Source organism: Macaca fascicularis, chromosome 13, assembly GCF_037993035.2.
Source record: "Macaca fascicularis isolate 582-1 chromosome 13, T2T-MFA8v1.1".
NCBI classification, from domain to species: domain Eukaryota; kingdom Metazoa; phylum Chordata; class Mammalia; order Primates; family Cercopithecidae; genus Macaca; species Macaca fascicularis.
The window spans coordinates 94,913,192-94,938,048 of record NC_088387.1 but is presented as its reverse complement, the minus strand read 5'-3'; the positions used below and the strand labels follow the sequence as shown (position 1 = coordinate 94,938,048).

General features: G+C 48.2%; 1 protein-coding gene across 2 annotated transcripts; it reads left to right on the top strand.

Moving 5' to 3' along the window:
- The first annotated feature begins 22 nt into the window (after window positions 1-22).
- Window positions 23-24,850, top strand: TRIM54 (tripartite motif containing 54). Of its 2 annotated transcripts, none has more exons than XM_005576295.4 (9): window positions 23-503; window positions 15,455-15,627; window positions 16,131-16,302; window positions 22,831-22,926; window positions 23,457-23,690; window positions 23,955-23,974; window positions 24,086-24,210; window positions 24,331-24,423; window positions 24,727-24,850. In XM_005576295.4, exons 1-8 carry the CDS (start codon window positions 336-338, stop codon window positions 24,420-24,422), a joined length of 1,080 nt encoding a protein of 359 aa, XP_005576352.1. In that variant the 5' UTR covers window positions 23-335; the 3' UTR covers window position 24,423; window positions 24,727-24,850. The 2 variants fall into 2 exon arrangements, with proteins under 2 accessions (XP_005576352.1, XP_005576351.1); XM_005576294.4 differs by having other exon boundaries at window positions 23,952-23,974.
- The last annotated feature ends 7 nt before the right edge of the window (window positions 24,851-24,857 follow it).

The following is a 24,857-nucleotide window of genomic DNA, read 5'->3' as shown; positions in this document are numbered from 1 at the left end:
TCCTCTCTGGGGAGTAAGGGACAAACAGTGCTACCCACAGAGTGAACAAGAGAGAGTCATTTGGGAAACAAAAGGAGGACTTTACAGAGAGAGAGGGATAGCTAAAACTACGTGAGCCTGCCGAGGGTGCAGAGCAGAAAGTAGAGACAGAAGTGTCTGAAGACTGCTATCTGGGACGAGACAAGTTGTTAAAGGGACAGGAGAGAGAGCAGAGCTATTTCAAGAGTGAGCCACAGAAGGGAATCCACAGGCCGTCTGAGTGAGGAAGGGTCTACAGACAGTGAGTGAAGGCCAGGAGCAGGACCCAAGCCAGGGTAGGCACAACCACCGAGGGGATGAACTTCACCGTGGGTTTCAAGCCGCTGCTAGGGGATGCACACAGCATGGACAACCTGGAGAAGCAGCTCATCTGCCCCATCTGCCTGGAGATGTTCTCCAAACCAGTGGTGATCCTGCCCTGCCAACACAACCTGTGCCGCAAGTGTGCCAACGACGTCTTCCAGGTGGGCGCCAGGGATGGGGCAGGGCCAGGTAAAGCAATGCAGACCTGTGGGGGACTGATCAGGTCAGAGCTAAGACCCCAGAAAGTGATGGATAGAGTGCTCTCTGAGGTAGGTGGTGGCTGTTGTGGCTGGAGAGCAGAAGGGCTGGGGTCCAAGCAAATCCCAGAGCAAGCATGAGTCAGCAGCTGCCCTGCAGGCTGGCAGGTACAGCCTGTCCATAGACGGCAGCTGGAGTGCTGGGATCTGCTGAGGAAAGGAGACCCTGTGGAAACTGGGAGGGAGGGGATCCTACACCGGCCTTTTAAGAGCCTGTGCCAGACTCTGCATTCCAGTTTGGAGTTTCACACTTTGAGAGCATTGCGGAAAATACGGAGAAAAGATTAATGAGATAATGAAACATTAAAAAACAAACAGAAAAAACCCAACCCTGTGAGAAAGCTCCATAATGGCAGTAAAACGATTCGTGTTTAAGGAAAGTTCAGGGCATCCGTTGTGGGGGACAGAGTTAGACGCAGTGGGCAGGAGACTGGGAACTCTCCCCAACTTGAGTTCATACCTGTTACCTCCAGATTGTTGAGTAAAGAGGCCTACTGGTTCAAAGCTATTGAGGTCACTTGACAAGAAGAGAGAAGGCAAAGAAATTTACTTTTAGAAGTCTAGCCAGTTTTGGTTTATTTGTGGTCATGGAGCCAAGCATAGCTAATCAAATTCACAGATACCATTTTAGCCACTGGTTTAGAAATAAAAGCTGCATATACCAGAATGGATTATAAGTGGGCTTTTTTTTCTTTTCCTGTGCTACCGGGGAGGTTCTAGTAGGCTATGAAATGGAACAGAGATCAGGGTGAGGGGCAAAGGCACACACACACACACACACACACACACACACACGCGGCCTTGCCGATTAAGCAAAAGCTCTGAATGTGGCCGGGCGTGGTGGCTCACGCCTGTAATCCCAGCACTTTGGGAGGCGAGGCCGGCGGATCACGAGGTCAGGAGTTCGAGACCGGCCTGGCCAATATGGTGAAACCCCATCTCTACCAAAAATACAAAAATTAGCTAGGCGTGGTGGCAGGCGCCTGTAGTCCCAGCTCCTCAGGAGGCTGAGGCAGGAGAATCACTTGAACCCAGGAGGCGGAGGTTGCCATGAGTCGAGATCATGCCATTGTACTCTGACCTGGGTGACAGAGCAAGACTCTGTCTCAAAAACACAAAAACAAACCCTGAATAGACCAGAGCTGGCTTAGTATGTGTGTCAGTGATACGGAACATCCCAAACAAGTATTCTTCAGTGTCAGAAATGATGAGGAAATGTGTTAAACACAAGGGATTTTTAACCTAACCAAGAAAATACTTCCCTCTTAAGTTCCTCGGGGCAGCTTGTTTGGGAAAGGAATGGACTGGCTAGGTCCCGCCATCCCACGATGTACCCTGTGACCCGCCCCTTGTATGTCTGCTGTGTGTCATCTTCACTGCAGACCAGCACTCTGTGGTCTCTCCTGCCATCTTCCCATTGAGGCCCATTCCCTCTCCTATTCTTTTATGTGTCCAAACCTGCCATTATTCAGCTCCAGAGTATCTCAGAGGCAGTAGATTTTCCGTCTCGGGGGACCCAGACCAAATGCTATGCCTCCTCATCCTGGGCATGAAGTCCTGCATGAGAGGCAATGCTTTGCCCACCATCTTGGTGTTTCCTTGGTCTGAGGAATTCCGAACATCCTTCAGGCTGAGATGCCTAGGAGGAAATGGCGGAAAGATTTTGCCATCATTTCTCATGAACTGACAGTGAAACATCCTCTCACTGGAACTTGAAATGTGTGAAAACAAAGAGAAGTTTTGAAAGTTAAGGTGACGTGTCCTATAGAAAAGTGGTCAGAATGTCCAAGAGCATTCCTGGGTGCCTCTGTCGTCTGGCAGAGGGGCCCAGGAGCAGTCCCCATACATGGAGGCTAGAATGTGTTCAAGTGACATGCTTGTTTAAGTCAACCCTTTCTACCCAAGCACACTGTTTCAGTTCCAGAAAGCTCTGGAATACTGATCTGGGCTCAGAGAGACCTTGGAATGGCTTGGGGCAAACCCTGTACAGAATATTTGGAGATAACGTGATACCCAGGGCTTTGGGGTGGCCCTGTGGGTCTGGAGTGATGTGTGTCGTTTGAGGTGCAGAGCAGCCCTGGCCCCTCCAAGGAGGAAGAGTGAAGAGCTCATCCCTTGCTGCTTATTTGGGAGGGCCTGGTGGGAGGCTGACCCAGTTCTTCAGCTGCACTCAAGTCTGTATATCTCAATATATCTCAGTAGATCTCCCTCGGAAAGATGAGCAGATTTAGTTTTTTCACACATTGCCTCCACATTTTGACAACTGTAGGCATAATCAGATTGTCTGTTTTCTAAGTATGGGGCAAGAATAGGACTTTTGGAAAGAATAGGACTTTTCCTCTATCTTCAAACCACTTAGGAAGAATACCCTTAGAGTGTTGCCTAGAAAGTTAACGGTTATCAAAGCGATACCAGTATATCATTTAGAATTTGTAACATGTAAACATACTGTTTTCAAGCAGTGTAGGGGTTCATATCATGAAAAGCAAATCTGCTATTCACCTCAGACCCTCAACTGTCTTCACCAGATAGAAGCAACTATTACCAACTTTCTTGGGAATACTTCCAGAAAATTTCCACAAATCGGCACATGTTTGCATGTGTATATGTTCTCAGGCAAGACCCATCGCCCCCCACCTGCCTTTGTTCACGTGCTCCCTGTGGGTGATTGTCCGTATCCACCATTCAGATTTATGTCTTCCTTTTTAAATAGCTGTGTAGTTTTCATTGTTATGTCTGGACCACAGTCTACTTAATCTGTCCTCTAAAACATTTAGATGGTTTCCCATGTTTTATTGTCCTAAAAACTGCCGTGATGGACAGCAAACAAGAGTTTTGGGGAATTGCGATTTTATAAGACCGAGTTAACTAGAGAGCCAGGGAGCAAAATTTGAAAACAATTTATTTTAAAATAGTGGCTACATGAGATGGCTCACGCCTGTAATCCCAACTCTTTGGGAGGATGAGCCCAGGAATTCGACAGCAGCCTGGGCAACATAGTGAGACCTCATCTCTACAAAAAAGAAAATACTGTTAGTTGAACAGTATTAAGGGGTTGGGAGGAAATCCATAATCTTACCTCCCCAATACAGTTATTTTTATTTTTGCATATTACTTTGTTTTTTGTTTTTGAGATGGTGTCACACTATGTTACCCAGGCTGACCTTGAACTCCTGGGCTCAAGTTATCTTCCTGCCTCAGCCTCTGGAGTGCACACCACCAAGCCCAGCAATTTTTGCATATTACATTCAAGCCCATATCCCCAAACATTTTTACATAGTGGCCATCTTAATGTAATTCTTTTTAGAGCTGTAACAACTCTTTCTCTCTGAATTGAAACAGAATGAAACACCAAGACACCACATTAACCCCCTCTAATTTCTTCCTCCTCCTTTCCCCACACTTGCACCCACTCAGCTACCAAGAACTTCCACTAAAGGAAAGCTGTTGGTGTGGGAATTTGACACAAACATCTTCCCATGTGTTTCTGTATTTGTAAATTCTATTCACTCCTAAACGGCTTTAAAGCAAGCCTTCAGTTTATTTTTATACCTGCCTCCACTTCACTGTGGGCACTTGTTTTTGAGCCTGCAACCTGTTGTAATTTAACAGACGACCAAAAGGCCTTGTAAGAAGGTTGTTCTGGAACAGCTTTTCTGGAGGATGTCTGTCTACAGAGGGACTTGCAGAGGGGGATTGTCAAGAAAGGAGCCTCCTTCTCTAACAAGGGCCAGTCTAAGAGAGATGACTTTTGTTTTGCGCCACTCAAATTCCATTTCTTTATCCTCTAGTTGTTAGGACCAGGTGTCATCAGTTACAGGCCTGCCAGAGAAGATTCTACCCAGCCTGCCTCCTCCACCACTTCTACCCATTCTGAAGGCGCCAGGACTTCTTCAGTCCAACTTTGGGCCGGTCTCCCTGATGCGAAATCGGTTCACCAAAATTTTGTGAATTGCATTAAATTTGTAGCAGGGTTAGGGCTCTTCTGTAGGGAAGAATCTTGATTTAGTGAGAACGGAAACCTAGATTGAGGCTTAGCACTCCTGGATTCTCCTCTGATGGGTTTCTTTGTTAATTTGCCACACAGTGTAGTCAGGCTATTTCATCACTTCAAGCCTGTTTACATGACTATAAATGAAAAGGGTGTTTATTTATTTATTTATTTTTATTATTTTTATTTTTTTTGAGACGGAGTCTCACTCTGTCACCCAGGCTGGAGTGCGGTGGTGCAATCTTGGCTCACTGCAAGCTCCACCTCCCGGATTCACACCATTCTCCTGCCTCAGCCTCCTGAGTAGCTGGGACTACAGGCGCCCGCCACCACGCCCGGGTAATTTTTTGTATTTTTAGTAGAGACGGGGTTTCACCATGTTAGCCAGGATGGTCTCGATCTCCTGACCTCGTGATCCGCCTGCCTCGGCCTCCCAAAGTGCTGGTATTACAGGTGTGAGCCACCGCGCCTGGCCTATTTATTTATTTTTGAGACAGGATCTCATTCTATCATCCAGGTTAAGTGCAGTGGTGTGATGATGGCTCACTGCAGCCTCGAGTTCTCAGGCTCTAGCCATCCCTCCCACCTCAGCCTCCTAAGTAGCTGGGACAGCAGGCATGCACCACTATGCCTGGCTAATTTTTTTGTAATTTTTTGTAGAGAAAAAGGTCTATGTTGCCCAGGTTGTTCTCCAGCTCCTGGACTCAAGGGATCCTCACACCTCAGCCTCCCAGAGTGCCGGGATGAGCCACTGTGCCTGGCAGAAAAGGGTGTTTTAAACTGATTTTTTTTTCCCCCAGAGACAGGATCTCAGTCTGTCGCCCAGGCTGGAGTGCAGTGGCACGATCATAGCCCACTGTAACCTTGAACTCCTGGGCTCAAACAGTCCTCCTGCCTCAGCCTCTCAAGTAGCTAGGACTACAGGCATGCTCCCCCACACCCAGCCAATTAAAAAAAAAATGTTTTTGTAGAGACAGAGTCTTACTATGTTGCCCAGGCTGGTCTCAAACTCCTGGCCTCAAGCGATCCTCTCAGTTCAGCCTCCAAAAGCTCTGGGGTTATAGGCGTGAGCCACTGCACCTGGCCTTAAACTGACCTTTAACATCTCTTGCAATTCTAATGATTTGGTTTCACAAAGTCAAAGATATTTTTGTGGCTTTCCATTTTTTGAGGGCTTTCCATTCTGTGCCCACTGCCCTAATTTGGCCCACTCTTCTGCTCATCGCTCCTCCTTCCAAGCAGTAGGGCTTGGTTTACCAGCCCCTTGGGCCAGACTCTTCCCTAGGTTCTGCCGCCCATAGCTAGCCCTCCGTTTACAGTCCCTCTTATACCTGCAGCTCAGCTTTTACCAAAACCTGGATTCTTCTCAGGCTCTTTGGCTTTTCTCCAAATGTCTGGTCTTCTGCCCGCCGTTTTCCCAAGGTTTTTCCAGCATATTCTGAGTGTCTGGCTCACAGAACTTACACGGTCCATCATTCATCATTGGCCAGGCCTTCAGGTTGGGGGAAATAGCCTCCAAAAAGCCCCCTTTGCATCCAGAACCTGTGTCCCAAATTAGCACCTCTCTGGATAGCCAGGGAGGAGAGAAAACATTCTGACATAAGTATGGATTTGCTAGACTAGCTGCATTTACAGAGCATCTTTCGAGGCGGAACATTTCTATTAGATGCTATGGAACATTACAAAGGAAATAGCAGGCATCGTAAAGCCTAAAAGAGAGAAAGAGAGCTCGTGGCATATATTCCACACAACAGCCTTGAACATAGCCTAGAATTAAATTCCACTTATTTGTTCCACTCCGTCTTATCCTTCACAGTGGAGAAAGAACAGTCATTTCATACCCTGTGGTTCTGTGTGGTCATTTCTTTTTAAGGTCTAGATTAGGATTGTTAACAGTCCTCTGTGTTTGTGCAGTGCCTTATAATTTATAGAATACTTTCACAAACATGATTCCATTTGAGTTAGATCGAATGGACATTATCTCCGTTTTACAGAAGAGAACACAGGAAACAGGTCACAGTCACACAAACAAAGGGACAGACTAGGGACATAAATCTAGGTGTTCTGTTACATTTCCTAGAGTGATGGAATTTCCTCTACACACCACATCATTGGCACATGAAATTTTACTTTATGGGGCTGGTTTCCCTGCATCAATGTAAGATTGAAAGAAAGAACAAGACATTTATGTGTATAATAGAACCAATCAGTAATCTCTTAGTCTCGAAATTGAAAAATAAACAGAAGCAGAAGATAGGATTTTTCTAACTGGATATTAGTCAGCTGAAAGATCTTTAGCCTAATGTAGAGACTGTCAGCTATGAAGATGTATTAAGGAAGTTATCATGTATCCCTTAGAGTATAAAATCCTTATTTGTGATGAGAAAATTGAGGGACTTATAATCAGGGTAACAAGTAATTTTTTGTGTGTGCCATGGACCAATTTGTCAGTGTGTGAAACCTATGAATCCTTTCTAATAACAATATTTTTAAATGTGTACCATATAATACATATGATTATAAAGGAAACTGATGGCATTAGAATACAGCATATATTCTCAATGGGAGCGATATTGCTCTCAAGGGGAAAAAAATTGATTCTTGGAAGGGGGCTCTTGTTGCCCAGGCTGGAGTGCAATGGCACGATCTCAGCTCTCCGCAACCTCCACCTCCCTGGTTCAAGCGATTCTCCTGCCTCAGCCTCCCAAGTCTCTGGGATTACAGGCACGTGCCTGGCTAATTTTGTATTTTTAGTAGAGACGGGGTTTCTCCATGTTGGTCCGGCTGGTCTCAAAACTGCCGACCTCAGGTGATCCGCCCGCCTCGGCCACCCAAAGTGTTGGGATTACAGGTGTGAGCCACCACACATGGCCAAATTTTACTCTTTTTATGTGTAAAGGGTAGATAAGCATGTGGTACATAAACAGATACACAGTATATCTATGATGTTAATATTTAATGGGGGGAATGGGAGCTATTGGGAGGAAATGTCTAAAAAGGATCCTGAGCAGTGGGACACACCTACGGTCCCAGGTACTCAGGAGGCTGAAGCAGGAGGATCGCTTGAGCCTAGGAGTTTGAGGCCAGCCTGAGCAACATAGCGAGACCCTATCTCTCTCTCTCTCTCTCTTTTTTTTTTTTTTTTTTTCTGAGGCAGAATCTCACTCAGTAGCCCAGGCTGGAGTGAGGTGGCTTCATTTCGGCTCACTGCAAACTCCACCTCCCAGGTTCAAGCGATTCTCATACCTCAGCTTCCCGAGTAGCTGGGATTACAGGTGCATGCCACCATGCCCGGCTAATTTTTGTATTTTTAGTACAGACAGGGTCTCACCATGTTGGCCAGGCTGGTCTCAAACTCCTGACCTCAAGTGATCCGCCCGCCTTCCTGATTTTTGCCATAGCTATGTACCACCTGTACTATAATTTAATAGTTCTATTTTAAAACACTCACTTTTAGGCTGGGCGCAGTGGCTCACATCTATAACCCCAGCACTTTGGGAGGCCAAGGCAGGTGGATCACTTGAGCTCAGGAGTTTGAGACCAGCCTAGACAACATGGTGAAACCCTGTCTCTACTAAAATATAAAGAAATTAGCCAGGTGTGGTGGTGAACGCCTGTGGTCCCAGCTACTCAGTAGGCTGAGGCTGGAGAATCACTTTAGCCTGGAAGGCGGAGGTCGCAGTGAGCCGAGATTGTGCCACTGCATTTTAGCCTGGGCTGCAGGAGTGAAACCCTGTCTCAAAAATAGACCAAAAAAAATGACTTTTAAACCTTAAATATTTACTTTATCCGTATTCTACACAATGAAATCCATGAAAAATTGTCAGTTTTGTGGGCTGTTTTTTTTCCTAATATGCATTAGAATTAATACATAAAAAATCTTGAACATCCATCCCCATACCACCTCCAATCTTCATGCTTATCATCAGTATCATGCCATATTTTGGGAATACAATGAGGGCCTCTAAGCAATATGAGCCAGAGGCCCTGGAAAGTCCGAAGGATAAACTTTACTGTTTTATTACAAGTCAAATGTAGTCTTAATGCCAAAAAGCACACGTATGTAAATATTGGCCAGAGAGACTAGCAAAGGAAATGGGGTTAGGATTTGGCTGGGGGCTAGCATTGCTGAAGCAATCACAGAAGGGAAGGGCTGCCCTGGAGGTTAAGAAGAAAGCCAGCCAGGCCCCACAGAGGATATGGCCGGAGGAACTGGATTTATGAATCAGGAGGGAACTCTGGGACTAGGGGATGAAAGGCTACATGCAAAATACTGGACTGTGGTGTCCGCAGCAGGGAGTGGCACCAGCCCTGAGCCAGACGGTGAGGAAGGCAGAGGTGCAGCCTCTCCCCACCGCCCTGCCCTCTGAGCTCATACACTCCCAATTTCTCTCTCCCAAGAAAGAAACTCTTCAAAGGACTTAGGGTTGGACTGCCTGAGTACTGATGCCTCTTAGCCCTCTGGGCTCCAGAAGAAATGCAATGACTAACCAATGAGATGAGCTGCTAAAGAAATTGCTTTGGCAGGCAGGAGAGTGGTGAAGAGGTAGTGTCAGTGTGCCTCCTTCAGTTCTGGCTGTCGGGAGTTTGAAGGAAGACATTGGCCAAAATAACCCAAGTCCTGATTATTTTTTCTTTCTAAAAATTGTAAACCTGGCATGGGGGCTCACCCCTGAAATCGCAGCACTTTGGAAGGCTGAGGTAGGAGGATCGCTTGAGGCCAGGAATTTGACATCAGCCTGGGCAGCCTAGCAAGACCCTATCTCTGCAGAAATATTTTTTAAAAATTAGCTGGGCTTGGTGGCACACCTGCAGTCCCTGCTACTCAGGAGGCTGAGCTGAGAAGATCCCTTGAGCCCAGGAAGTTGAGATGACAGAGAGAGAGATCTTGTCTCAAAAAATTTTTTTTTATTTTTGTAAAATGCACATGAAGTGAAATGTACCATCTTAACCATTTTTTAAATGCACAGTTCAATGGCATTAAGTACATTTACATTGTTGTAAAACCGTCGCCACTATCCATCTCCAGAACTTTATCACCACCCCAAACTGAAACCCCACACCCCTTAAACAATACCTTCCTACTCCGCCTCCTTCCAGCAACCGGCAAACACCATCCATCCTATGCCAGGTGCCTCATTTAAGAGGAATCATACAATATTTGTCCTTTTGTATCTGGCTTATTTTGCTTAGCATAATGTCTTCAGGGTTTATCCATGTTACAGGCTGCAGATCTAGTTACTTTTAGCTGATAATTTCTGTTGTAATCTATGCGACTTTTATCAGCATCATCCATTCTACTGTGTCAAATGTGTATTTTTTTCTTTGTTGATAGGTACTTGATTTCTTTCCTTAATTCTGCCAGCTCTCTTTCATTCTCCAGCTTTCATCACTTATATCTCTTTGTTTTTGTTATTTCTTTTAAAATGGTATATCAAAATGGCATTGATTCTTGGAGTATCTGTCCCTTGTTTGTCAAGTTTTCTTTTTTCTTTTATTTTTGTATTATCTGGTTTGCATCTTTTGTTGGATTCTGTCTGCTTATCACTCCTCTTTCATCAGGGGACTTTTATCTGGAGCTGAAGGTGAATTCTTGACTCAACCCACTGTGTTTATCTTGGCTTTCTTTCACTGACCTCTTAAATATAAGCTGCCTGGTTGGATGTTGTCATTGGTTTGCAATCTCTCTTTAGTTCTGTGCCTTCTTTGGTGAATAGAGGGGTATGACCTGAATTAATAGGTAGTTGAATGTCTCAGTTTGGTTATGTTGTCTCGGAATATTTTTCACGCAGAATCCGGTGACTTATCTACCATAGAGGCACACACAGGTCCATGGGAGGAGGTCTCCCCTGAGACTTGAGCTATTTCCTCTCCATTTCACAGACAAACAGGTCATTCTGGTTGAAAGCAACCATGGCACACAGTGTTTTAATTTGATGAGTCATCTTTTGTTGATCTTTGCTTAAATAGCTTTAGCCTACCGTTGCATAGTTGGTTTTCAGGCTGTAGTTTCTTTCCTCTGTGAAGGTTTGAGGTTTGTTCCTTCATTACCCTTTTACTTGTTTTACTTTAAAAAATTTAAAAAAAACAAAAACAAACAAACAAACAAACACCAGCCAGGCGTGGTGGCTCACACTTGTAATCCCAGCACTTTGGGAGTCTGAGGTGGGCGGATCACCTGAGGTCAGGATTTCGAGACCAGCTTGGCCAACATGGGGAAACCCGGTCTTTACTAAAAATACAAAAAATGAGCTGGGCATGGTGGCGGTCACCTGTAATCCCAGCTACTCAGGAGGCTGAGGCAGGAGAATCACTTGAACCCGGGAGGTGGAAGTGGCAGTGAGCCGAGATCCTGCCACTGCACTCCAGCCCGGCAACAGAGTGAGACTCTGTCTCAAAAACAACAACAACAACAACAAACTGCCTCTGCCTGAGACTCAGAGAAATGAATATTAGCTCTAAGGGATTTTTTGTTTTGTTTTTTGTTTGTTTGTTTTGTTTTTGAGACAGGTCTCACTCTGTCACCCACGCTGTAGTGCAGTGGCGTGATCACAGCTCACTGCAGCCTTGACTTCCTGGGCTCAAGTGATCCTCCCACCTCAGTCTCCCACGTGCCTGGGACTAAAGGCATGAGCCACCTTACTTTTTCTATTTTTGTGGAGATGGGGTTTCACTGTACTGCCCAGGCTAGTCTTGAACTCCTGCACTCAAGCCATCCTGCTGCCTTGACCTCCCAAAGTGTTGGGATTACAGGCGTGAGCCACCATGCACAGCCTGGCCTAAGTTGTATTGTGTCTGACAATGGAACACAATGATTATTAGGACAGGCTCTGGAGTCAAGAGTGCCTAAGTTCCAGTATTGGCTTTGCCACCTATTAGCTCACGACCATGTACAATTTATTTAATTTCACTGGGACACAATTTCCTCATCCTTGAAATAGGGCTAAGAGTATTACCTACTTCAGGGTCAGGCACAGTGGCTCACGCCTGTAATCCCAGCACTTTGGGAGGCCAAAGCGGGTGGATCACGAGGTCAGGAGATTGAGACCATCCTGGCTAACATGGTGAAACCCTGTCTCCACTAAAATACAAAAAAATTAGCCGGGCGTGGTGGCAGGTGCCTGTAGTCCCAGCTACTCGGGAGGCTGAGGAAGGGGAATTGCTTAAACCTGGGAGATGGAGGTTGAAGTGAGCTGAGATTGCGCCACTGCACTCCGGCCTGGGCGACAGAGCAAGACTCTGACTCAAAAAAAAAAAAAAAAAGAGTACTACCTTCTTCAGGGTTGATATGATTAAATGAACTAATATAAATGAAAGACTTAGAGCAAATCCTGGCTCAATAGTTGTTAGCCATTATTATTCTATTTCTTGTAGTCTAAGTTAGGGATGATTGTTCATCTCCTCGACCATCTTTTTTTTTTTTTTGAGACAGAGCCCTGCTCTGTTGCCCAGGCTGGAGTGCAGTGGTGCAATCTCAGCTCATTGCAACCTCTGCCTGCTGGGTTCGACTCTCGGGTTTGAGCAATTCTCCTGCCTCAGCCTCTCGAGTAGCTGGGATCCTGGAGGGATCCTCAACCATCTTTACTAGAAGTTCTGGAGGAATAAATTCAATAATGTCTGGAAAACCCGTGACACAATGCTTTACACATAATAAGCCCTCAAAACATTTTTTTTTTTTTTTGAGATGCAGTTTCACTCTTGTCGCCCAGGCTGGAGTACAATGGCACGATCTCGGCTCACTGCAACCTCCACCTCCCGGGTTCAAGTGATTCTCTTGCCTCAGCCTCCCGAGTAGCTGGGATAACAGGCGTCTGCCACTGCACCCAGCTAATTTTTGTATTTTTAGTAGAGATGGGATTTCACCATGTTGGCCAGGCTGGTCTCGAACTCTTGACCTCATGATCCACCCACCTCGGCCTCCCAAAGTGCTGGGATTACAGGCGTGAGCCAGCGCGCCTGGCCTCAGAACATTTGTTGCATGTTAAGTAATGAGTATCCCTGCCTTTGTGGCTCAGGAAGAGGAAGGGTGCAGTGAGGGATGGAGGTTGGGGAGAGAGGCTGCCCACGAGTTTATCTTTGCTGTGGGATATAGGTCCCCCTTCCTCCCATTCAAGTACCTCTATATGCTTACCATCAGCAAATCAAAGATAAGAAAGACAGGAGCCTACAGCCTTAGAGTTCTCCCAACACCTCTTTCCTCACTTGGATTCTAAATATTGAAAAGTAATTGTATTAAGCAAACAAAAGGCAAGTGATTACACACTTTAACGCACTCCCTAAACTAAACTCAACAATATTCATACATTTCTAGCTACTGACAAGGCAGATGTACAAACATGCCTTGAATTATCTCAAACTAATCTGCCCAGGTTTATGATGGGCTAAAGGTTAACATGATTCTCAAGAAATCCCAAGAAAGATGTGGTATTTATGGCACATACCTGTTACTCTCCCCAAGATAAGCTGCTCACTTCACAATGGGTCCACATTTCCTGCCTTGCCTACAGCCCTTGCTACCAAAGGATCAAATAAGACCCTTGACTTGGCTGACTCTGTGCGTGGTGGGGTGTTGCTGCACACATGCAAGGGCCCTTCCAAACTGTCTTCTGGTTGGTGTGTGGTATAAGGGTTTGGAGAATTTCATGCATCCCAGTTGTAGGAAGTGCATCTCAATATGCTAGGTCATAGGTGACCACTGTCTCCATTATTCTCTAGGAATGCATGGTCTTCCAGCCAGTTAGGATTAGGTTCTGTTATGAGTGGCAGAAACACCAAAATAACAGTGGCTTAAAGAGGGTAAAAATTTGCTTTATTCTCAAGCGAAAGTATGGGTGGACAGTCCAGGACTGCCCCATCAGAGACCTGCTCCTTTCATCTCGTTACCATTTTCAACATGTGGCTACCATTTCATGACTCAAGATGGCTGCTTCAACTTGAGCCATCCCATCTTCTTTCCAGTCAGCAGGCAGGAGAAAAGGGGAGGAGCAGGGCATGCCCCTCCCTTGAAAGACGGTTTATGCAATTTCCTACAAATTACACGAAACATTTGCATATACATTCCAGAGCACAGCCAACTGGCCACACCCAGTTGGAAGGGAGGCTTAGATTCACGGTTTTCGTTTGTTTGTTTTTTTGAGATGGAGTCTGCCTCTGTTGCTCAGACTGGAGTGCAGTGGTACTATCTCAGCTCACTGCAGCCTCCGTCTTCTGGTTTCAAGCAATTCTCCTGCCTCAGCTTCCTGAGTGGCTGGGACTACAGGTGTGCACCACCGTGCCCAGCTAATTTTTTTATTTTTAGTAAAGATGAGTTCTTGCTATGTTGCCCAGGCTGGTCTCAAACTCCTGAGCTCAAGTGATCTGCCCACCTCGGCCTCCCAAAGTGCTGGGACTACAGGTGTGAGCCACCACACCCAGCCCTTTATACCATGTGTCTTGTTAAAACTCAGCGCCCTTATTATTAAAGAAGAAAAGGTGGTGAACGTCCAGGAACAATAAGCAGTGTCTGCCAGTCTTTCATCTCTGCATCTCCCCACGCATAGACTCTTTTCTCTGTAGACCAGCCTTCTCTGTTCAGAGTTTATGACCCCTCACACTTTCCAGGGTGGCCATGATGTCAGCTCTTAGCCCAATTCCACAGGTCTGTTCAGTTCGTAAGCAGCACATGGTGCAGCCAGCTAAGCCCCTGAGTCTCAAGTGCAGATTCTTAGGAGAGAACATTTAATTGGTTCTGCTTGGGTCAGGTGATCACCTCCTTAGCTCTGAATCAGTCATCTGTGGCACGGATCTGTCTTCTAGGAGAGGATGGAGCAACTTCTCTAGGAAAGAGATGTAAGCGGGAGGAAGTGATGGGTGTCTGTTAAGTCCTCCTTCTGAACTTACCCCTGTCACAACACCCATCCTGCTGGATGCAGTTGTTGGGTGCTTGTCCTTAGAGCAGGATGCATTTTCCTTGTATCTTTAACTCAGAGTCTAGCAACTACCTGGCACACTATAAATGAATAATCTAATTTTATCCTCAGCTTTACAGTGGTTGAATACCTGCCTAAATTTATATAGTTAAGAGGTTGGGCATGGTGGCTCATGCCTATAATCTCAGCAATTTGGGAGGCCAAGGCGGGAGGGTCGCTTGAGGTCAGGAGTTTAAGACCAGCCTGGGCAACATAGTGATACTTCATCTCTACTAAAAATTAAAAAAATTATCTGAGCATGGTGGTACATACCTGTAGTCCCAGCTACTCAAAAGGCTGAGATGGGAGGATTGCTTGAGCCCAGGAGGTTGAGGCTGCAGTGAGCTGTGATCCCACCACTGTACTCCAGTCTGGGCATCAGAGAGAGACCCTGTCTCAAAAAAAAAAAAAAAAAAAGGCATCAGAGAATTACCTGGCTAGTTACTGTTTGTGAGCCCCATTGTTGAGCACTTGTGTCTGCTGTACCCCTCCCCAGGACTGCAGAGAATCTCCCCCCAGATGTGGCTCAAGAGGGCCCCAGACTGGAAGACACTGGCCGCACCACTCAGAGTCCATTTCCTGCCTCAGCCTTATTGCCAAGGCCAATGTCTCCCCACAGCTCCAAGATGGGCCCCTTTGGAGAGATCCCAGCCTGACTACACCTTTACCAAAGCTGGTCTCTAGATGCAGGGGCACTCTAGGAGGTGGGCTGAGTAATGAGGCAAAGGTGGGAAGCAGGGTCTCCATAGCCGTACACCCTGCGCTGCTCTCAGAGGTGGATCCAGCCACAGAGAAGAGCTGACATCTTCCCCTCTATCATATTCCTACTCCCTAGCCCCCAATCCCTTTCCCCCTGCCTCCTCTGAGTCCCTTCATGCCTCCCCGTGCCTGTTCTCTCAAGCCATCTGTCCCTGCAGGCCTCGAATCCTCTGTGGCAGTCCCGGGGCTCCACCACTGTGTCTTCAGGAGGCCGTTTCCGCTGCCCATCTTGCAGGCATGAGGTTGTCCTGGACAGACACGGTGTCTACGGCCTGCAGCGAAACCTGCTAGTGGAGAACATTATTGACATTTACAAGCAGGAGTCGTCCAGGTGAGCCGCCAGGGTCTCTTGCCTCTCTAAATGTCAGGGCTTGGGACACAGCCAAGGAACCCATCAGAGCCAGAAGGGAGAGACTGAAACCGTCAACCCGCCTGTTCTGTCTAGAGACAATAGGACTGGATCCGGAGAGGGATTGCCTCAGGCCTCCCAGAGAGGGCAGTCCCTGATTCCCTAGCCAGTACTTCACTCCTACCCTCTCCTCCTGGGAGAGGCTGGCAGTCCACCAGCAAGATCCTCGCCAACCCTCCAAGACTTCCTGTCCTGTGGGACTTCCCTGCCCCCTGAAATACAGACTATTCTTGGATCCAGGCCTTCTCTATCTCTTAGCTCCTTCTATTCCCCAAACTCAGAGCTCTGTGGAAGTACTCACCAGTTCAGCCACAGCACTAGCTGCAGGGGTGGAGAAGGGGTGGTAGTTGGTGGAGGCTGAAGAGAAGGTGTTCCTAGGACCCTTCATGCTTAAGGTCCACCTCCCCCTGCCCACTCCTCTCTAGGCCGCTGCACTCCAAGGCTGAGCAGCACCTCATGTGCGAGGAGCATGAAGAGGAGAAGATCAATATCTACTGCCTGAGCTGTGAGGTGCCCACCTGCTCTCTCTGCAAGGTCTTCGGTGCCCACAAGGACTGTGAGGTGGCCCCACTGCCCACCATTTACAAACGCCAGAAGGTATCAAACAGGGGAGGGAGTAGATGTGTGGGAGATGGGGGCTTAGGACAGGGTCTCAATGTCAGCCTCTTATTCCACTTATCATTTGTTTATTTCTTTATTTATTTAGAGACAGGATCTCACTCTGTTGCCCAGGCTGGAGTGCAGTGGCACAAACACAACTTACTGCAGCCTTGATCTCCTGAGCTCAAGTGATCCTCCCGTCTTAGCCTCCCAGAACACTAAGATTATAGATGTGAGCCACTGCACTCAGCCCTATCTATTATCTATCTATCTATCTATCTATCTATCTATCTATCTATCTATCTATCTATTTTGAGATGGAGTCTCGCACTGTCACCCAGGCTGGAGTGCAGTGGTGCAATCTTGGCTCATAGCAACCTCAGCCTCCCGGGTTCAAGCCGTTCTTATGCCTCAGCCTTCCATGTACCTGGGATTACAGGTGTGTGCCACCACGCCCAGTTTTTTTGTTTTTTTGTTTTTTTGTTTTTTTTTTTTTTGATTCCTGGCTTCATGTGATCTGCCCACCTTGGCCTCCCAAAGTGCTGGAATTACAGGCGTGAGCCACTGTGCCCAGTTCCATTCATTTATTTTTGAAGAGATGTGGGGATCTCTGTCGCCCAGGCTGGGATGCACTGCTATGATTGTGATTCACTGCAGCAGCCTTGAACTCCTGGGCTCACGTGATCCCTACCACCTCAGTCTCCCGAGTAGCTGGAACTACAGGCATGTGCCGCCATGCCCAGCTTATTTATTTATTTATTTGAGACAGAGTTTCGCTCTTGTTGCCCAGGCTGGAGTGCAGTGGCGCAATCGCGGCTCACTGTAACCTCTGCCTCCTGGGTTCAAGCGATTCTCCTGCCTCAGCCTCCTGAGTAGCTGGGATTATAGGTGTCTACCACCATGTTCAGCTAATTTTTTGTATTTTTAGTAGAGATGGGGCTTCACCATGTTGGCCAGGCTGGTCTGGAACTCCTGACCTCAGGTGATCGAACCACCTTGGCCTCCCAAATGCTGGGATTCCAGGCGTGAACGCCCACGCCCGACCCTAATTTTTTCATTTTTACATAGAGACAGGGTCTCAGGCAGGGCACAGTGGCTCACACTTGTAATCCTTTAGGAGGATACTACTAGTAATAAATAGTAGTAGTAGTAGTGGTACTAATAATACTTTCGAAGAAGGAGGCAGGGGATTGTTTGAGTCCAGGAGTTCGAGACCAGCCTGGGCTGTGTAACACAGTGAGACCCTTGTCTCTACAAAAAATTAGCTGGGCATGGTAGCATGCCTGTAGTCCCAGCTACTCAGGAGGCTGAGGTGAGAGGATCACTTGAGCCCAGGAGGTTGAGGCTGCAGTGAGCCGTGATTGAACCACTGCACTCCAGCCTGGGTGGTAGAGTGAGACCTTGTCTCAGAAACAAAAATAAAATATTAAAAAGAGACAAGATCTCACTGTGTTGCCCAGGCTTGTTTTGAATTCCTGGGCTCAAGCCATCCTTCTGCCTCTGTTAGAGGAAAGAGGTCTTGATTCAGACCCCAAGACAGGGTTATTGGATCTCGTGCAAGAAAGAATTCAGGGCTAGTCCATAGAGTAAAATGAAAGCAAGTTTATTAGGAAAGTAAAGGAATAATGACCGGGCGCGGTGGCTCAAGCCTGTAATCCCAGCACTTTGGGAGGCCGAGACCGGTGGATCACGAGGTCAGGAGATCGAGACCATCCTGGCTAACATGGTGAAACCCCGACTCTACTAAAAAAAATACAAAAAACTAGCCAGGCGAGGTGGCGGGCGCCTGTTGTCCCAGCTACTCGGGAGGCTGAGGCAGGAGAATGCCGTAAACCCAGGAGGCGGAGCTTGCAGTGAGCTGAGATCTGGCCACTGCACTCCAGCCTGGGCGACAGAGCGAGACTCCGTCTCAAAAAAAAAAAAAAAAAGGAATAAGACAATGGCCACTCCATAGACAGACCAGCCCTTAGGGCTGCTGGTTGCCCTTTTTTTTTTAGACAGAGTTTCACTCTTGTCACCCAGGCTGGAGTGCAATGGTGCAATCTCAGCTCACTACAACCTCCGCCTCCCAGGTTCAAGTGATTCTCCTGCTTCAGCCTCCTGAGTAGCTGGTATTACAGGCACCTGCTACCATGCCTGGCTAATTTTTGTATTTTTAGTAGCGACAGGGTTTTACCATGTTGGCCAGGCTGGTCTCAAACTCCTGAACTCAGGTGATCCACCCTCCTCGGCTTCCCAAAGTGCTGGGATTATAGGCATGAGCTACCGGGTCCAGCCTGTTTGCCCATTTTTGTGGTTATTTCTTGATGATATGCTAAACAAGAGGTACATTATTCATGCCTTCCCTTTTTAGAATATATAGGGTAACTTCCTGACATTGCCTTGGCATTAGTAAATTGTCATGGCGCTAATGGGAGTGTAGCAGTGAGGACCCCCAGAGGTCACTCTCATTGGCGTCTTGGTTTTGGTGGGTTTTGGCCGGCTTCCTTACTGCAACCTGTTTTATCAGCAAGGTCTGTATGACCTGTATCTTGTGCCGATCTCCTATCTCATCCTATGACTTAGAATGCCTTAACCATTTGGGAATGCAGCCCAGTAGGTCTCAGCCTCATTTTACCCAGCCCCTATTCAAGATGGAGTTGCTCTGGTTCAAATGCCCCTGACACCTCAGCCTCCCAAAGTGTTGCTCCACTTAGTTTTAAAGTCAAGCAGGCTGGGCGCGGTGGCTCACGCCTGTAATCACAGCACTTTGAGAGGCGGAGGTGGGTGGATCACCTGCGGTCGAGAGTTAGAGACCAGCCTGACCAACATGATGAAACCCCGTCTCTACTAAAAATACAAAAATTAGCCAGGCGTGGTGGCATGTGCCTGTAATCTCAGCTACTTGGGAGGCTGAGACAGGAGAATTGCTTGAACCTGGGAGGTGGAGGTTGCAGTAAGCTGAGATCACGCTATTGCATTCCGGCCTGGGCAACAAGAGCAAAACTCCGTCTAAAAATAAATAAATAGCCCAGGCGCGGTGGCTCACGCCTGTAATCCCAGCACTTTGGGAGGCCGAAGCGGGTGGATCACGAGGTCAGGAGATCGGGACCATCCTGGTTAACGTGATGAAACCCCGTCTCTACTAAAAATACAAAAAATTAGCCAGGTGTGGTGGTGGGTGCCTGTAGTCCCAGCTACTCGGGAGGCTGAGGCAGAAGAATTGTTTGAACCTGGGAGGTGGAGCTTGCAGTGAGCCGAGATCGCGCCACTGCACTCCAGTCTGGGCGACAGAGCAAGACTCTGTCTAAAAATAATAATAATAATAAATAAAATAAATAAATAAATAAAAATAAGATCAAGTGGATTAAGCCAGGCGCGGTGGCTCATGCCTGTAATCCCAGCACTTTGGGAGGCCAAGGTGAGTGGATCACCTGAGGTCAGGAGTTCCAGACCAGCCTGGCCAACATGGTGAAACCCTTTCTCTAGTAAAAATACAAAATTAGCTGGCATGGTGGCGGGCGCCTGTAATCCCAGCTACTCGGGAGGCTGAGGCAGGAGAATCACTTGAACTCTGGAGGCGGAGGTTACAGTGAGCCGAGATTGCGCCATTGCACTCCAGCCTAGGCAAAAAGAGCGAAACTCTGTGTCGAAAATAAAATAAAATAATAAAAGTCAAGCAGATTGGGGTGAAAGTCCTAGCTCTGTGCTTGACTCGGTATGTGACCTAGGTATGTTACTGGACCTTTGTGGCCCTCACTTTCCTCATGTGTAAAATGAGGGTGAAAATGCCTACTTGTGAAAGTAGCTATAAGGATAAAATTCGATAATGGATGAAAGCACAGACTTTAGTATGGTGGGCTAGATACTCGCAGGGTCCTCTCACTATCACACAACTAGATTCTGTGTAAAACAGAATTTTCAAATTATATTGCTTGGTACATAGAAGCAAAGGAAATCAGTGGGGGTGGGGAGGGGTGAAAAGAAAAGGCTGAGCTGAAAGCAGAACGCTGAGTGGCAAGCACAGAAAAGGCAGCATTTCCCAGAGGACCAGTGCTGGCAATGTCACTGAGCTAGAGACCAGACTATTCCTCCAAACCCCTAAAAGAGGGGTACCTGCAGCTAAGATTCCAGAGACCTGGCTGGGTGCTGTGGCTCACGCCTGTAATCTCAACACTTTGGGAGGCTGAGGCGGGCAGATCACTAGGTCAGGAGTTTGAGACCAGCCTGGCCAACGTGGTGAAACCCTGTCTCTACCAAAGATACCAAAAATTAGCTGGGCGTGGTTGCAGGCCCTGTAATCCCAGCTACTCAGGAGGCTGAGGCAGGAGAATCGCTTGAACCTGGGAAGTGGAGGTTGCAGTGAGCTGAGATAACGTCATTGCACTCCAGCCTGGGCAACGGCAAAAAGTTCCGGAGACTGCTGGTTAAACAAGGATCCTAGGAGCTAAAGCAGTAAATTGCGCCACCTGGCTTTCAACAGAGGCAAATGCAAATACTGCCTGGAGGAGAATATGCTCAGTTTAGGCCTGTAGGTATTCCCTAGATTAATTAATATCAACAAAATATTGGCTCACAATTGAAGGTGCACAGAGAAACGTAATCCATGAGTGAAGTCAGCAGACATAAAAATTACAGATTTAGGACACCCCCCAAAAGGAACTGAGATATTGGAATTATTAAATAATTGGAAGTCACTATGAATCAAATGCTTTTTAAAACAAGATGAAAAATTTAAAAAACCAAACAATAATAGAATACCAAAAAACAACCATGTAGCTGGGTGTGGTGGCTCACGCCAGTAATCCCGACACTTTGGGAGGCTGAGGTGGGAGGATCACCTGAGCCCAGGAACTGGAGACCAGCCTGGGGAAATGTTGAAACCCCGTCTACAAAAAAAATGCAAAAAATTAGCTGGACGTGGTGGCATGCACCTGTAGTCCCAGCTACCTGGGAGGCTGAGGTGGGAGGATCACCTGAGCCTGGAAGGTCGAGGATGCAGTGAGCTGAGATTGAGCCACTGCACTCCAGCCTGGGAGACAGAGTGAGACCTTATCTCAAATATATATATATATAAAATATATATAACATATATAAAATATATTATATATATTATATATATATAAAATAGAACATTTAACAGATGGCTGGGCATGGTGGCTGGAACCTGTAAACCCAGTGACTAGGGAGGCTGAGGCAGGAGGATAAGGCCTGGAGTTTGAGACTAGCCTGGGTGACAGTGAGACCTCCATCTCTAAAAAAATTTTTTTTTTTTTTTGAGACGGAAGTCTCACTCTGTCATCCAGGCTGGAGTGCAGTGGCAGGATCTCGGCTCACTGCAAGCTCCGCCTCCTAGGTTCACACCATTCTCCTGCCTCAGCCTCTGGAGTAGCTGGGACTACAGGTGTCCACCACCACACCTGGCTAATTTTTTATATTTTTAGTAGAGACGGGTTTTCACTGTGTTAGCCAGGATGGTCTTGATCTCCTGACCTCGTGTTGGCCTCCCATAGTGCTGAGATTATAGGTGTGAGCCACTGCACCCGGCCTAAAAAATTTTTTTGTTGTAATTAGTTGGGAGTGGTGTCATGTGCCTGTAATCCCAGCTACTCGGGAGGCTGAAGCAGGAGGATCGCCTGAGTGCAGGAGTTCGAGGATCCAGTGAACAATGATCATACTACTGCACTCCAGCCTGAGTGACAGAGTGAGACTGTCTCTTACAAAAAAAAAAATTCGGCCGGGCGAAGTGGCTCACACCTGTAATTCCAGCACTTTGGGTGGCTGAGGCAGGCGAATCACAAGGTCAGGAGATCAAGACCATTCTGGCTAACACGGTGAAACCCTGTCTCTACTAAAAATACAAAAAATCAGCCGGGTGTGGTGGCGGGTGCCTGTAGTCCTAGCTACTCTGGAGGCTGAGGCAGGAGAATGGCGAGAACCCAGGAGGCGGAGCTTGCAGTGAGCTGAGATCACGCAACTGCACTCCAGCCTGGGTGACAGCAAGAATTCGTCTCAAAAAAAAAAAAAACTCAACAGGTGAATTAAATGATAGATTTGTCTGAAAACAGAACTAGTGAATAGCATGAGAGGACTAAAAGAAAAACAGAATGTGCAGTTCTAGGAGATGAGAAGGCTGAGAGTGAGAAGGTCTAACAGGTCTAATCAGATTCCCAGAATGAGAGGATAAAGAGAATAGAGAAAAGGCAATATTATGCAGATGGATAATCGTGAAGAATTTCTCAGAATTTATGCAGGAAACGAATCTACAGATAAAGCATCTAGCCCAGTGCCTACTATCTGGTGGATGTTTGGAGACTGTCTGTTCCTTCCCCACTTAGTGGTGGAGGGCTTCTCTCCACCTCCTTCCAGAATCCCTAGAATGTGCTTTTGTACCTTTTGATGGTTCAAACCTTCTAGATTGCTGTAGATGCCCTCATGGGGGGTGGGGTGGAGGGGCCAGCCCTCTCCTAGGCAACCCTGGCTGGGGTGAGGGGTATAGCTCTAGGTGAGGTCCCAGCTCTAAGTGCTAACCTGTGTGTGTATCAGAGTGAGCTCAGCGATGGCATCGCGATGCTAGTGGCAGGCAATGACCGTGTGCAAGCAGTCATCACGCAGATGGAGGAGGTGTGCCAGACCATTGAGGTGAGCCTGGGCTGGAGGGCAGGGGGAACAGCAACTGGCTGGCCTGCGGACCCCGGGCTCCCAAGAGAACTGCTCCTCTCTGACCTCTGGCCAAACTGGTCCAAAAGTTTCTGGGGTCCTGGGAGTGGTGGGAGGTGCTTTTGCCAGGCTGCTGGGTGCTCATTCCAGCTTTTCCGCAAAACTTTAATCCAATTATTTAACTTCTCTGTGCTTTGGTTTTGTTTAACCTCATAAAACAGTGATGATGATAAATGGTACACCAGCTACCTCATGGGTTCTTTTTGAGAATTATATGGAATAATGCAAATAAAAACCAGGGCTAGGGATATAGACAACACTCAGTGAAGCTACTTTAAAGTATTGTGTTTTTATTATGGAAAAGATCTGGGCTGGATTCTGGCTCAGCCACTAACGCACAGTGTCACTATGGGTGGGTCACTTTCTGTGTTGGTTCTCTGTGAGTATCCTGTGCTTTCCCAGCCACCGGGTCTCAGCCACGCCTTCCCTCATCCTTGCTCCCCATCTTTTAGGACAATAGCCGGAGGCAGAAGCAGTTGTTAAACCAGAGGTTTGAGAGCCTGTGCGCAGTGCTGGAGGAGCGCAAGGGCGAGCTGCTGCAGGCGCTGGCCCGGGAGCAAGAGGAGAAGCTGCAGCGCGTCCGCGGCCTCATCCGTCAGTATGGCGACCACCTGGAGGCCTCCTCTAAGCTGGTGGAGTCCGCCATTCAGTCCATGGAAGAGCCACAGATGGCGCTCTACCTCCAGGTGGGCCCTAGGGGAGGGTAGCAGTGCCGCACAGTGGCTAGAGTCGGGGCCTTGGTACCTGGAGACCCAGGTTCAAGTCTTGTCTCTTGCACCTGTTTGCCACTACGACCGTGGGCAAGTCACCCCCTCTGAGTTCATTTTCTACTTAACGATTGGGATGTGCCTTCCCACCTACCCCACAGGACTGTGGTGAGACTCAGAAATGGGACTTTGCCCGGGTTGGCCCGGTGCTTACTCTCACCCTCCTTTTCTTCCCTGCAGCAGGCCAAGGAGCTGATCAATAAGTGAGTAGGCACAGCGGGAAGGGAAAGGAGGGGGCTGGGCTGCTCCACTGGCTGGGGGCGGGGCTTGAGGGTGCTGGGGCATTGCCAGCTGAGTCCGTGTGGCCACCGCAGGGTCGGGGCCATGTCGAAGGTGGAGCTGGCAGGGCGGCCGGAGCCAGGCTATGAGAGCATGGAGCAATTCACCGTGAGCGTGGAACACGTGGCCGAAATGCTGCGGACCATCGACTTCCAGCCGGGTGAGGGAGGTGGCCGAGGGCCGCTGGGACTGGGGTTCGGACCCTCTGTGTGGGAGGTGAGGAGGGCACGATGGCCGGAAAGGCAGGGACTCCACCTCACCAGGCCTTCCTTGGGCCCAGGCGCTTCCGGGGAGGAAGAAGATGAGGAGGTGGCCCTGGACGGAGACGAGGGCAGCGCGGGGCCGGAGGAAGAGCGGCCGGATGGGCCTTAAGGTGAGAGCGGCCCGAGGGGCTTGGGGTGGGGCCTGGCTGGTGTGCTCGCGTCCCCTCCCCCAGTGATTGTCCTCCCTGCGGGTCGCATGAAGCCCCCATTCGTCGGTGCCACCCAACCCCGGAGCCACAAAGGGCGGAAAAATACACTTTCCTCCTCACCCGCCGTTCCTCGGGGTGCTGGGAGGCAGGCAAGGCAGGCTGAGTAGAGGAGAAACCCACGTGGCGGAGGACGGAGTGAGCGGGGCTCGAGCTGCCTGGCGCCTTCGCAGCACCAGCCCACCGAGCCTTCTTTCCCGGGTACAGGCCTGCGCCAACCCGACCCTGCTCGAGCGCCCGCGCTAGGGTCGGGGAGGATCTGCGCAGAGACCGCGGCATCGCCCAAATCGGCGCCCGCCCCAGGAGGATCTCAATAAAGAACTCGAGCGTCCCCGACC